This window comes from Tachypleus tridentatus, chromosome 6 (assembly GCF_004210375.1).
Source record: "Tachypleus tridentatus isolate NWPU-2018 chromosome 6, ASM421037v1, whole genome shotgun sequence".
NCBI lineage: Eukaryota > Metazoa > Arthropoda > Merostomata > Xiphosura > Limulidae > Tachypleus > Tachypleus tridentatus.
Genome location: NC_134830.1, coordinates 94590392 through 94604562, shown reverse-complemented (window position 1 = coordinate 94604562; position 14171 = coordinate 94590392). Strand labels below are relative to the sequence as shown.

Sequence of the window (14171 nt, the reverse complement as noted above, 5' to 3'; positions counted from 1 at the left end):
AATCGCTTGCGGATTCTTCAACAGGTATTTAAATGAGTAGGTTGTTAGCCCACTGCACCGAGCCGTCCCTAATTTAGCAGTGTAAGACTAGAGGGAAGACAGCCAACTCTTGGGATACTCTTTTACCAACGAATAGTGGGATTGACCGTCACATAATGCCCCCACGGCTGGGAGGGCGAGCATGTTTGGCGCGACGCCGACGCGAACCTACGACCCTCGGATTACGAGTCGCACGCCTTACGCGCTTGGCCATGCCAGGCCCAACGATATTATAGTGTGAAATTTATGTTAAATTTTGAATATTTAGAAAGGGTGATAGAGAAATTGGAGAAGATGGAATATCTGGATAATTTGTTGAATTCCACAATAAATAAAATGCGTACGTGTATAGTTTGTTCAACTGTACGATAACATTTCGAGAGCCAGTTGATGTCTTTGTTGTTTGAAACACAGTTGCGCCACGCTTTCTCACAGTTTGGTTATGCTACGTATTGATTTAGCTGTTGTCAAAGAGCTCGCATTTTCTTCAATGTGGTCTCCATATGCCCAATAAATAAGTGTTGCAACACAAAGAAAAAAAAAACAATGCTGGAGCTAAAACTGAAAATTATACGAAGTCATGAGGCTGAAAGACGTGCAGTGGATAGTGCACATAATTTTCGATCCAACCAGCCACTGTTAGAACTGTGATGAAAAAAAGTAGACGTTTTTAAAAATACTAGACAAAACGTTAGTTTCACGAGTTTGACTAAAGTTACGAAAACAGGGCTTAATGTGATGGAGTAAATAAAAAACGACTAGCCACATGGACTGGGGATAAAAACCATTGACATACGTGTCTCGGTCTGAGAATCATTATGAAAAAGGCACTGAGTTTACATGCAGAAGAGTAAGAGTTCAACTGAGGACTTTATTTTATACAAACCGTGGTTGGTTTGACCACTTTAAAGGTTGTGGTAACTTCAGTTGCATCAAAATGTCAGGAGAAGCAACAAGTGCAAGCCCACAGACACCTGGCATTGTGAAGGCCATAACGGTAAATGGCAAATACGAGTAGCCTTTAATGTAGATAAAACTGGTATTTTCCGGAAATGAATGCTTTATCGTATATTAATCACCTGCGAGGAAAAGACTATACCAGGATTTAAGGCAGCTAAATACCACCCGACTTTCTTACTTGGAAGAAACTCAGCAAGGAGTTTCAAATTAAAACCCTTGCTAATTCATCATTCTGAGAATCCTCAAGCACTGAAGGGTTAAAGCAAGACAAAACTGCCTGTAATATTGCGTTCAAACCAAAAAGCATGGGTTGCTCAGGATAATTTTTAACAATGGTTTGTTTGTGACTTTTATCTAGCTGTTAAGCAATATTGCGAGTAATGATCTTCCTAAGAAAGAACTGTTACTCCTACACACTGCTTTTAGCCATCCAATCAATCTTAACCCCTTAACAACATAAATTAAAACTGAAGTCATGTTTCTTCCACCCATCCATATTGTATCTCATGGACCAGGGGATAATACTGTCTTGAAGGCATACCACCTGTGATGTATATTTTCATAACTAATCAAGGAGATCTTGAAGACAGCATATCCGTCAGGGAATTTTAACATAATTATAACATCATAAAGGCAGTGAAAATAATCAGTCATGAAAGGAAGTTAATGTCAAGTGCAAGAATACAGTGTGTGAAAAAACTCTGGCCTGACAGTGTAAATGACTTCGTTAATTTTAAGCAAGATGTACCTAAAATTCACAATAGCATTGTACGGCTTGTACAATGATGTGAAGAAGTTACTAAATGGGAAGAGTATAAGAAACAAAGAGCAGACCCAACAAGCAGAAGGCATGGCTGCAAGTGATGCTGCTGAGGAGGTTCCACCAGAGAGTTCTGATATACAAAGTGCTCAAACATCTTTAATAAGGTTTATGAAACAACGGAATTTACCTCTGGAAATGACTTTAACATGGAGAACAGTAGTACAGTGGCAAGGTAAATACGCATTGCAATTTCTTGTTATCAAGAAATTTGTATAAAAAAAAGAAAAGAAGACAACTTACCATCAAGTCTTTCGATAAGAAACAGACAGTAACAGCTGCATCTGAAGAAGAGGGTGTAGATAATTTCACTCACCGCTCCTCTCTCCAACATGGTCCCACACAACTTGAAGAAAAAACTGTTTCTGTTTTACTTCTCTTCTCACCATGGCATTATACTCTTTAGTAAAAGCTTACTCCTTTAATCATTATAATTTACTACATGCTAGTGTTAAAGTATCTGTGGCGTCTCCCTTTAATGTTTCTTCGAGTTCCCATGACCCAAGGGACATAATTCAAAAATCCAAACGGAATTACAAAGCACCTAAAGAAGTACGTTGTGTTCTCTGTAATGAAATCTACACCTGACGTGTCCTCAGACTTCCTGATATTCAGTTGGATGTTCTTTGAAAGTTCATCCATGTCTTCTTTCTCATTTAGTTCCGTCCACCCCTGGTACAGTGGTAAGTCTTCGAATTTATAATGCTAAAATCAGGGGTTCGACTCCCCTCGGTGAACTCAACAGATAGCCCAATGTGGCTTTGCTATAAGAAAACACACACACTCATTTAGTTCCTTTGGATCCAACTTACTCAAAGAATGTCAAATCGATGGGTTTCTCACAGAGATGTCACAGCTGTTCAGCAAATATTTTGAAAAAAATTAGAATTAACTTTCTTTTATGCTTAGGCATTGTAGAAGAATCATTGCAAGAAGCAGAATTGGCATCAGGAGCAGTAAACTACGCACTAAGATAAACTTGAAAAACAAAGGTTGCCACAATGTTCTCTTCTCTCAAGTTCAGGGAATTTAAAAATGTCCAGATCTGGAAAGTATATAATGCTTTCGCCAACCATCATGCATGCATGACACAGTGCTCCAGGTGCTAAAAATCGTACTCCACAAAGAAGGATACCACCACCAAAGCTCTCGATAATCATCCCTTGATTGACTGACCTGAAGTTGTATTGAATGTAAAAAGCGAGAGCATGGAGTATTTATACACAGAATGTTCTTGAAGATTCTGAATAATATGGAATATTCTATATTATGCTAGAACAGGGGTGGGAAACATATGGTCAGTGTATAGCATAATTGTGGCCAGCTCGAGTTTGGGAATCAACTTTTCTGTAATTTATTTTGTATCGCAAATTCGGCAAACAGCAAATGCACTAACTCACGTCATCGCTAATGTCACGCGCTTCATCACTGCCACAGACTCCGCCCATTTTGTAATGTCAGTCTGGTTTAGATGTCTGTTATCGAGTATGCATTGTTTTGCATGCGTTTGCAAACATATTTTTTGTTGTGCAACGTTCAAATGTTTAAATATATTTTGTGTTTAATCCCATAATATGGATGAATGGATAATTCGAAAACAAAAGAACCCAGAAGATGGTGAACACTCAGAAAATAAAGACAATATAATTGATTCTGGCATCACTGTTGAAAAGAGAATGGCGCGTGACTGGAAAAACGTGAAACGAGAATTTAATGAAAGTTGGGAGTTGAAATTTGCAGTGATTGAAGTAAATAATAAGCCAGCGTGTCTTTTGTGTTACAAAGTGTTTAGGAATAATAAAGTATACAACCTTAAGCAACACTTTAACAATTTTCACAACAAATTTGATGTAAAATTTCCAGTTGATAGCAAAAATCGTATGAATGAAATTAGCCGTCTGAAAGCTTAACTTCATGAACAAAATTGTTATCATCGATAGAACTAGTTACGTTAGCGAGCTATAAAGTAGCTTGTATTCTACCTAAAAAAATAAAAGAAATAATCTTCTGATGCTGAACTAGTAAAAGAAATATTGATTGTGGTCATTGAAACTGTTGGAGCATTACGATTCAAAAATAAAATATGATATTCTTCAAAAGGTAAATAATTTGCAATTAAGTCGAAGAGCAATTTTCCATATAATGCAAGAGTTAACGAAAGACACAGAAAATCAATTACCTGAATAACTAAAATACTGTTTGTATTTTTCTTTAGCACTAGATGACTCAACAGATGTTAATGACACTGCATAGTTAATATTTTGGGTTCGATATGTAACTTCTGATCTTCAAGTGAGAGAAGAAATACTTGGCGTTTATGGATTACGAGATCGATCATGCGGAAAAAACATATTTGAAAATTTTCTTGAATTATCAAAAAAACTCAATCTGGATTTTAAAAAACTGGTTTTTATCACAACAGACGGTGCTCCCGCCATGACTGGGGAGAAATTAGGATTTGTTTCTCTTTTGAAGCAGCATTTAATTGAAAATAGCGTGAAGTCCACGCTGCTATCTTTCCACTGCATTTTGCATTAAGAAAATACGTGTTCAGATGTCTAAAAATGATGAATTGAAAAATTTAACGGACATTGTTGCAAACATTGTGAATTACATTAGAAGTGGAAGCTCTCTCATCCATCGACAGTTTGTTGAGTCTTTGAAGAAAAGCAGTGACTGTGCTTTTGATGATTAAGTAGAGGAAAAGTCTTGGAACAATTTACTTCCTTATTTACTCAAATAAAAGAGCATCTTGTTAAAAATGGTAAGACTGAAAATTTCCCTGAAATTGAAACTTTGTCATGGCAGTGTGATTTACACTTTCTGTGCGACATGATGGCTCACTTGAATAATTTGAATACGAAGCTTCAAGGAAGAGGTAAAATAATAGACTAGCAATCACAGTCTATTCATGAATTTCAATTAAACTAAACCTCCTTGTGGAACAAGTACAAAAGAATGACTTGACACATTTTGGAAAACTGAATAGTTTTCTATAAAATAATAAGGACTATGATTTCTCTGATGCTAAAGATGATCTCTATGTAAAATGGATAAAAATTCTATCTCAAAAATTTGAATTACTTTTCTCCGAATTTAAAAATTTGAAATTGATATTTGAATTTTTGCATGATCCATTTCAATTTGACTTAGGAAATTTCAGTAAGGAAATTACATCTTTTTTGTCTTTAGATAAGTGTGGATTTGAAGACGAGATGCTCACCCTGCAAAGTGTAGAACACATAAAAAGTAAACAAATGTTACGTCAGAGAGATGTGGCTCACTATTCTGATAAGAGAGAGTTTTCAAAATTTAAAGATAGCAATTTCAAAATTATTTTCCATGTTTGGATCCACATGACTGTGTGAGTCAATATTTTCTACACTGGATTTTCTCAGGTCTAGATACAGATCTCGGCTTACTAACATAAATTTAGAGCTAATGTGTTCATTGAACATAGATATTAAGCCAAATTTCACGAAACTTGTTGATGAAAACCCCCATCAATTTTCACATTGAAGACTAGTTAAGTGCAATTATTTTGATTAAACTAACATCTTTCTTTTTCTTTTCTTATTTTCTGAATAGTGTGGCCAACGTTGTTTTCATTAGCCACAGTTGTGGCCACTATGAAAACTAAGTTGCCCACCCCTGTGCTAGAACATTCCAGAATAATTTAGAACTTCCCAAAATTACAGAACTATCTGGAAAATTCTACAACATTCAAAATGGCTTGTTGTTTCAAAACCACGTAATGTAGTATTTATATGCTACTTTATGATGTTTTGTAAAAATCTGTAAGTGATTGATAAAAATAAATATCTTTTTTGCTTCCTCGTACAGGAATTATTACAGATCATGTAAAAATGTCACGACAATAAAGCCACTGCAGGCCCGCTTTATTACTCACCTTCAAAATGAAGCAATAACATAGTTACAAAAATTAAAGGAACGGTGAATATTTTGAAGATGAGCTACTGTAAAATAACAGTGCATCATCAAACATCATATTAAAACTTAAATTATTTGGTCACGAGTGAAGAAACTCGCAACATTCAATTATTTCAACCAAAATAATTCACCTTTATAATTTTAGTTCACAAGTTTTAACCAGTTTTTTTACCTATGCCACACTCGCATAATGCGGTATATTGAAAAGCCGTTTATTCAGTCATTTGCCTTTTTGTTTCATGGAAATGCTAAACGTAAAGCATAAAAATGTGTTTCGTGCCACATACTTGATTATATCAAAATTAAGCTACAAATGTCATTTTCAGTTATTTTCTCAAAGAAAAATATAGCACCTTTTTATTATGTCGTCATATATAATTCCATTACATATGCTTGTTTTGTGTATTGTTTTTAAACTTCGCGCAAAGCTACACGAGGGCAATCTGCGCTAGCCGTCCTTAATTTAGCATTGTAAGACTAGAGGGAAGGCAGCTAGTCATAACCACCCACCGCCAACTCTTGGGCTACTCTTTTACTAACGAATAGTGGGATATACCATCACATTATAACGCCCCAACGGCTGAAAGGGCGAGCATGTTTGGTGCGAGGGGGATTCGAACCCGCGACCCTAAGATTACGAGTCGAACGCCTTAACACACCTGGTCATGCCGAACCCATTACATACGCAGCACAATAAAAAGAATCATAACCAACAAGTAAATCACGTTGTTATTTATTTGGATAGAAAACACTTAACCAAAGAGCTATTCAATTTTAAAGTCGTCATCAGGTCATGAAAATTGAAAATATAAAGATCGCAGCTTTGTCAAATAAATTTGAATAATTAGCTTGATTTCCAAAATAGTAACTTCAAATCATCAATCATGAATATGAGTAAAGTAAAATTGGTTAGCTGCACACTTCCCATTAATAATAATAAGATACTTTTCACAAGATTTGTCACATATAATCAGCAGTTTTGTACTTCTGATTAACTATAATGCAAGAGATGCAGGACATAAGAAAATGAAGAAGAAACTATAAATTACCACATCAATATAATCTTATAAAGAAGGTTATAGGTCGTCAGAGCTGGTGTGCCGGGCTCGAAGGTTGAGTGGCTTTTTTCCCCTCTGGTCACTTGTTAAAAATTAGGGACGGCGGCAAATAGTTTTGTCACGAATATAAAGTAAAATAGTTAACGAGAATTAGCAAAAAAAAAACAGAAGAATTATAACAGTGGTTTAATACACTCGCATTCTCTTTATAGTCAGGGAACCAATATCAATACGGCCGCCCCTTTACGAGTTACATTGATGGCGTGTCGAGCAATAACAGTATCATTTTCCCTTATAGTTTGTGAAGTAAACGAAACATTTCTAGAGCCCTTGTTCATCAATGATTCCCTGACTATTTTTACGTTCATGTACGTCTGCGAGAGACTGGTTTTCAGTGCTTTGTACTTTTACATTAAACTGCGTTCCAATAACTTAACACTTGAGGCACTTTTGAAACTGACATTTCCATAAAAATAAACAAAGATATTAAGTCCTTAATCTGTCAAAAATGAGATTTTTTATTCTATAATCAGCTTCAAGCTTCACGACCAAATATTTAAATTACGATTATAAACAAGTAGTATTACTTATAACCTGTCACCAAACGAACCATTCTTAAACATACACGTGATATTTAATTACAATTGAATATTTTTTCCAATGGTACATAACACTATACTAATAAGAATAATACCTGATTTTTCCTCAGCTTTCGATACAGTTAAAAACTTTATTAAGTTACTCACAAGGTGTATGGTACACACAGTGTAAACGAATCTAAAAAAAAACATCCTTTACATACACTCTTTCAGTGACAGTAGCGAGGTAAAGTGGAAGATTTAAAAAAATATTAAGTAATTATTTTTATAATTACTCTTATACGATGAGTCATGTATTTCAAATGAACAAAAAATAAGTAAAACTGTGTCGGATTGTTTCCGGTCCCTATACTGCACAAGAATGATAAACAACGTTTCTAATCAAACAGGTTTCTAATCCACAGAAGCGAAACACAAACGTAACTTTTAAAAGGAAATTACAGGAAATATCACTACCGATTTCAGGCCAGAGAGAGGAAAGATGTAAAATCACTCATGCCTAGTCAATCTCAACGGAAAAACGGCCAACACTACATATAAAGGCTTTTTTTTAAAGTAAATATCTGCAGATAAGGTTTGTAGATAACAAAACTATTTTAAAGTTTTCGAACATATAAGGAAAGAAATAAACGTCTACCCTGCTTCTAATAACTTCTGTAAATATTGTATTCTAATACGATAAATAATATAAACATTTAGCTGTTTTTAAGAGCCTCATGGATATTTTTTGGAAAAAAGGAAAATGTAATACCACTATTCGATTCCAGTTTTGTATTCAGTGTACGTTTTTATCACAGTAAGAAAATAATTTCGATCATAAAAATAATGTATTTAATACATTTTCTGTTTCCTAAATGAAAGGTTTCTATTAATGAATTAAAAACATATTACGTTACATGACTTTTTCACGGTCCATCCCCAGTGGCTCAGCGACAAGTCCGAAGACTTAAAACGATAAAAACCGTGGGGTTTGATACTCATGGGTAGCATGAAACATATTACAGATTTTGTATTTTATACTAAATAACAAGTAAAACTTCATGGCACCTGATGCTAAAGCCTCACTCTGCCCTTAGGTGTACTTCGACATTAATACCACATAGAATGTTTGTTGTTACAACTTTGTACTCAGGGCTGGGCCCTTGCATCTCGCTTAAATGTGAATTAAGGTCTAAATTACACGTTATTTCCGATTTGTACATCAGGTGACGTCATACTTTTTATTAATATTACTTAAAAAAATACTTGCAAATACAATCGTGTATACGAATTTAAAAATAGACGTTTTGAATAAAGACTACACTTCACTAAACATTAATTGTTAATATTTTTACGGTAAATAAAGCTGCATTGTATTACATTGAAAGGGCTTCAAATCACCGAGTTAAGGTTACGGTATGTTTTTGATAATTTGTATTAAATATTTATTCTTACCATTTTTTCAATCAGTTCATTACGTAACCAACGTAAATAAAATCTTAAAATATGGAAACATTATTGCAAAGAAAGCTGTAACATTCTTTCCTCTTTATTCAAATTATTAACTTTTGGACGTAAAAGTGCTTTTGCGAGTCTGACATAACTTGTTCCTTATACGTTAATTAAGCCAGTATAGGCTGTAACGGATTTACTGCTATGTATTTATTTTAAAAGCAATGTTTGTTTTGGTTAAGTAAGTATTTTAAAATCTATGTAACTTATAACTTATACTGCGAAATTCCCATCTATTCTCTAAATCTGTAGAAGATTCTCGAGTGTAAGAATCAACAATATATGTTTTACATAAGCACTTGCGTATCTTCGAATATTGTTGCCAACTGAACTTTCGCTTCTTTTTTATGGGTATCTAGGTATGTTGGAAATTTTGATACCCAGTTGGGTCAGGTGCAAAAGACCTCTTCCTCCATCCTTAACTTTCATTTCACCTACTACTATTTTCAGGGCAATGTCCATATATTGTTTTGAATTATTTATTTATTTATTTTAAATCTATTTATATAAAAAATATTTATAAACTATATGCATTATATTAATTCTAAACGTCTAGTGCTTGGTGGTCTATTTGATTTCTATTTCTTAAATATATATTCATTGGAGAGAGGTACTTAGGACTACGTTCATCATGTACTTTAGAGAACCTCATCTTAAAAAGTTTATAAATCGACGCGCCAAGAGGCAATTTAATAGTGTCGGTTTGCTGCAGTTAGTATAAACCTTGGAAGCTAAAACTGTAATAAATGCTTATTAATCAGAAAACTACCAATATCTGACTAGGAAAGTTTAGAAATTTCGAACATTACAAAACGTTTAAATTCAGTGACTTAACTGCGAACGTTCGTATTGCTACGAAGACATCGTATAACCTCAGCGGAAGGAGGGGATCACGTTAAACGATGTGTAACTATATCGACTCAACATTAATTTGTTCATCGTGAATCGTCAATAAAATATCCAGTTCCAGACCAGATAGAAGATCAGTATTGTTTGTAAAACTTTTACATAAATCATTATTTGTAATAACCATTATTATATATCAAAATATATTTGTGTTAAGAAATAAAACTGTGTATCAATTTTATATATGTAAAAACGTGTCGTTTGGATTGAGAAAATATTTTCTCAATATTTTTTGTGTATCAATTTTGTTGGCAAATATCATAAACTTGATACATATCGACCTTCAACTAACTCATAAATTAAAATTAATCTTTCAGGCTATTTGAAAATGCAATATATGACATAATAAATTAGTATTTCGTCCGAGATTAATCATAATACGTAACAATAATAAATTCGGAGCTCGTGTTCGAGATCTGAATTAGAGGCAAAATTCGATCTAAATTACAATTCAAATCATAATTCAATTTATATTTATCAGTGCCAACGAGATTTGATCATGTGTAATTATCAAGTTTTTCTTGAATCACCCTTTCTCGAACAACTAGAAAGGTATAACAAATGTGAATTACTTGAAATTACAAAAAAATTAGAATGAAAAGTTAAGAAATAAATGAATAAATGAACTAAAAAGCGTATTATTGAAATACTAGTCGATGATGATTCGTTGTCTGAGGAAGCATTAGGGGAATACTCTAGCGTCTCCACTAGACAATCAGAGTTGAATGATAAAGATAAGATAGTAATCCAGCTAAACCTCAAACAAATCAAATCCGTACTGAATCCCAAAAAGAGCAAACTCATATCGAAGAAGAAAAAGAGGACAAATGGGATCGCATCAAAGCCGATAAATAAATTAGGCTGAAAGAAATAGAAATTAGACTCGGTTCCGGTCAATCAAGGTAAAATGAGAATTTTAAACTAAATTAACATATTAAAGTACCAACATTTAATATAAATGAAGCTGAAAAATATTCCCAATAAATTGAGAAAGTTGCCCAAATCAAGGAATGACCCACAAAAATGGTCTTTATGACATGAAAAAAACTCATGTGTGAATAAATAGCTAGCGTCCCAGTTAGTATACTTGAGGTGTAATATAAACTCGGAATTAATTCGCTCATCGTGAACCGTCGATTCAGTTTCAGACCAGACTGAAGACTCGATATTGTTTGCAAGTGTATAAAACTTTTGTATATAATTAAGTATTTGTAATAGTTTTTACTATAAATTATATTTTTGTTTCCATATTAAAGTATACTTGTGTTAAGAAAGAAAACTGTATCAATCTTGCTGGCAAGTATCATAAATTTGATAAACATCGAGATTCAATTAACTTCTAAATTAAAATTTCAGACGTAATACATAACATAATTAATCGGAAACTCTTCCAAAATAAATTATAATACGTAATTTAAATAAACGATATGCAGTAAATATACGTGGTTTCTAAAATACGCCATCAACACCAAAGGTGCAAGTTTATGTGTGCATGATACGTCTCCCCCTCTCCCCCCACATCTTGAAGTGAATAAGTTAAGCAACTTATATAACCTCCAAACTACAACAAAAATATGAAAATGCAATGGCCCAGGAATAATAGGATAGAGATGCGTTTCAATTATTCCTTTTTTATTATTATTGAATCAATATACCTTATCATTTTCATAATTATTGACGAGATGATCGAAGCATCGTACTCTTAACACTGATTTAAGATCAAAGAGCTTCATTCCATAACGATTGTTTTTCCATAGTAGCAAAATATCTGAAACACTTATCAAAAAGGAACATGATGGATACACAAACATCCTTTATACTTTCATGGCGTAACAGATATGGATACGCCATAAATGACGTTTTTGTTTTATCTTCACCGTCATGCAAAGTACACTTCACAACAGAATAACTGAACAGGAAGTTCCTTGGCAATAAATAGGCCTCATCTGAACAAAACTACAAGATATGGTTTATTTTAAAATATATCAATTACAATCAAGTAGAAAGATTCTTATAATTACTGACCCTATTGTTACAATAACAGTCGTCACACTTTTCCAAGCATAACGGAATAGTAAAAACACGCACGTGCGTTTCATGATAATACGACCACGTTGCAATTGTTGCGCCAGTATCATATATTTTCTGGCTTCATTAAAATACATTTTAATCTTTGGCACAAGAGCGTGGCATGATAAACTACAGGGATTAAATAATTTGACTCCAGAGCCCACGAGCCCAAGTATGGCATTAATCAACAAGAAAAGCCTTCAGGCTTCATAGACACAGGGACAAAAAGCACAACAATGCTCCAGTGCCCATTTTATAATTAACCACAATATTTCTGTACGTACAATTCTTACACATGTTGAACATTTATTATACGCAAAATAAAAAAAACACAAAAACTTACGACCTTGTTATCTGGTTGAGAAAAGGGTGTGGACTTGTTATATTTAGGTTATTACATTATGTTACGTTTTTATATATTCCAAATAAAATCATATTTGTTGTTAAGTCAGAAATTCCAATCTAATACAGTTGTAGACTGGTTAACTAGACCAGAGATTTTACGATTTCCCTGTATTTTTAATTCAATCATACAATTTTCAATGTGTTATGAGTTCAATTCGTCACAAACGTATACTGGTTAACTGCCCACAAATTTCACATCTGTTGTATTTTACAGTTTCATAATAATGCTAAAGAAGTCATGACAGTGAATATCGTTGTGAATATATCCGAAATGCGTAATAATATAGTCATTTTATCACACTTATAGTTACTGAAATTTTAATTAACGAAAAATGAAGTTACTATATAAACGAATTAATATTTAACGGAATAGGCATTAAATAAAGGTTCGTATATTACAGTATCAAAGTACAGCTATTCTCGCTTACTTAAATAAAACATTCCTATAAATATTAAGATACAATACAAATAATCAGTAATAATATTAATATAGTAGGCGTGGTATAGCTTACTATTCATGGGTAAATAACTTCATTTTTATGGCTATTATATTTTATATTATATTTTATGGCTCTTATCTTTAACTCTTACGCATACAGCTTATTGAAATTAAAAATTCTGACATTCTATTCTGATGAATTGTACTCAGTAATTAACAAAATATTATGTGAATGGAAAGGTTAAACATAAATAAGAAAATTTAAACCAGCTGAAGTTTTAATGTAAAACCTCAAATTAGTCCACAAACGTCTTTTCACAGAACGTATCTTTCAAAATGTCTAACTAAATTTAAACATGTTATACAGTATGATATTTTTACTTTATGTTTAAATAAACGAAAAAACTTACCATTATAATACTGTCCAGCTACTTTCTCGAAACAGAGAATAAGCAGAAAGGTGAGTAGAATCGACATCAAGTCCATTTCCCAACATAGTCTGAAACTCAATGATCCCAACTAACAACGTGCTGTTCAGCGTATTTTCAGTATACAAACATTAACAGCAAAGTCAAAGCCTTCACAGTAGTTTAAAAGTTATACAAAACTACGTTGCCGATCAAAGTGTCGTTAGTACAAAACAAAACAAAAGGTTAAAGACTGTCTTTCAATTTTTTATCGTAGATGTCTATAATTGTACCACTACATACCGTAACATTAACAGCAGATTTGCCAAGAAATTTTGCCCTTAAAACTTAGGCAAGCCTGTCTTCAAAAAGCAGGCAGTCAAAAATTAGCCCACAAAGGCAGCTATCGTCTCGTTTCACTTTCAGTTCGCTTACATGCGTAATCCATAACATCATAGGAAGAAGCACCTTGCAATCAGTTACAAACACGAGTTCCACACGTAACTAGATAAGAAAATGAACTTTAACTTTATGGTTCGAATTATATTTAATACACGTACGTAATTAATCTTACCTTACAGGCTTGTACAAATATATATATATTGTGCTTTGTTTACAAATTTGTATCATTAATTAATAACATAACTTTTAATTTTGCTTCTTGAAAACTAATTCATACTACCAGTTACAACCGTCTAATAACACATACCTATCGCAAGGAACGCTTCCAACTTATCCAGGTTTTATATCAAGCGCCCTCTAGCGACCATATTGTTGATTGATGGTGCTGCCCTCTTATAGACTGTAAGTACATTTTTATTTAATACGTCAAAAGTTTTACTGAAATAGTTTTACTGTCAGTTTTATCAAGACGTTTTGGACCTTCGTGTTTTTAGCACATCAATAATTTTACTATAGTTTCTCATTGTCAATTTTATTTTGTAGTGTGATATATTTAATTTATTTCAAACTAGTTGAAGTATCCTTCCACTGGAAGGAAGCTATGTATATTCATGTTTAATAAAA

General features: G+C 33.2%; 1 protein-coding gene across 5 annotated transcripts in view; it reads right to left on the bottom strand.

Moving 5' to 3' along the window:
* The window catches only part of LOC143253080 (putative receptor-type tyrosine-protein phosphatase mosPTP-1), a 235250-nt gene extending 221370 nt beyond the window's left edge, over nucleotides 1-13880 (bottom strand). For 4 of the 5 annotated variants that reach the window (XM_076506298.1, XM_076506293.1, XM_076506294.1 and 1 more), the window contains exon 1: nucleotides 13149-13879. In XM_076506298.1, coding sequence (XP_076362413.1) covers nucleotides 13149-13224 — 76 coding nt within the window. In that variant the 5' untranslated portion in view covers nucleotides 13225-13879. Of the gene's footprint in view, nucleotides 1-13148 lie in introns of all 5 variants that reach the window. The other variant, XM_076506296.1, reaches the window with a different exon arrangement.
* Nucleotides 13881-14171: the final 291 nt, after the last annotated feature.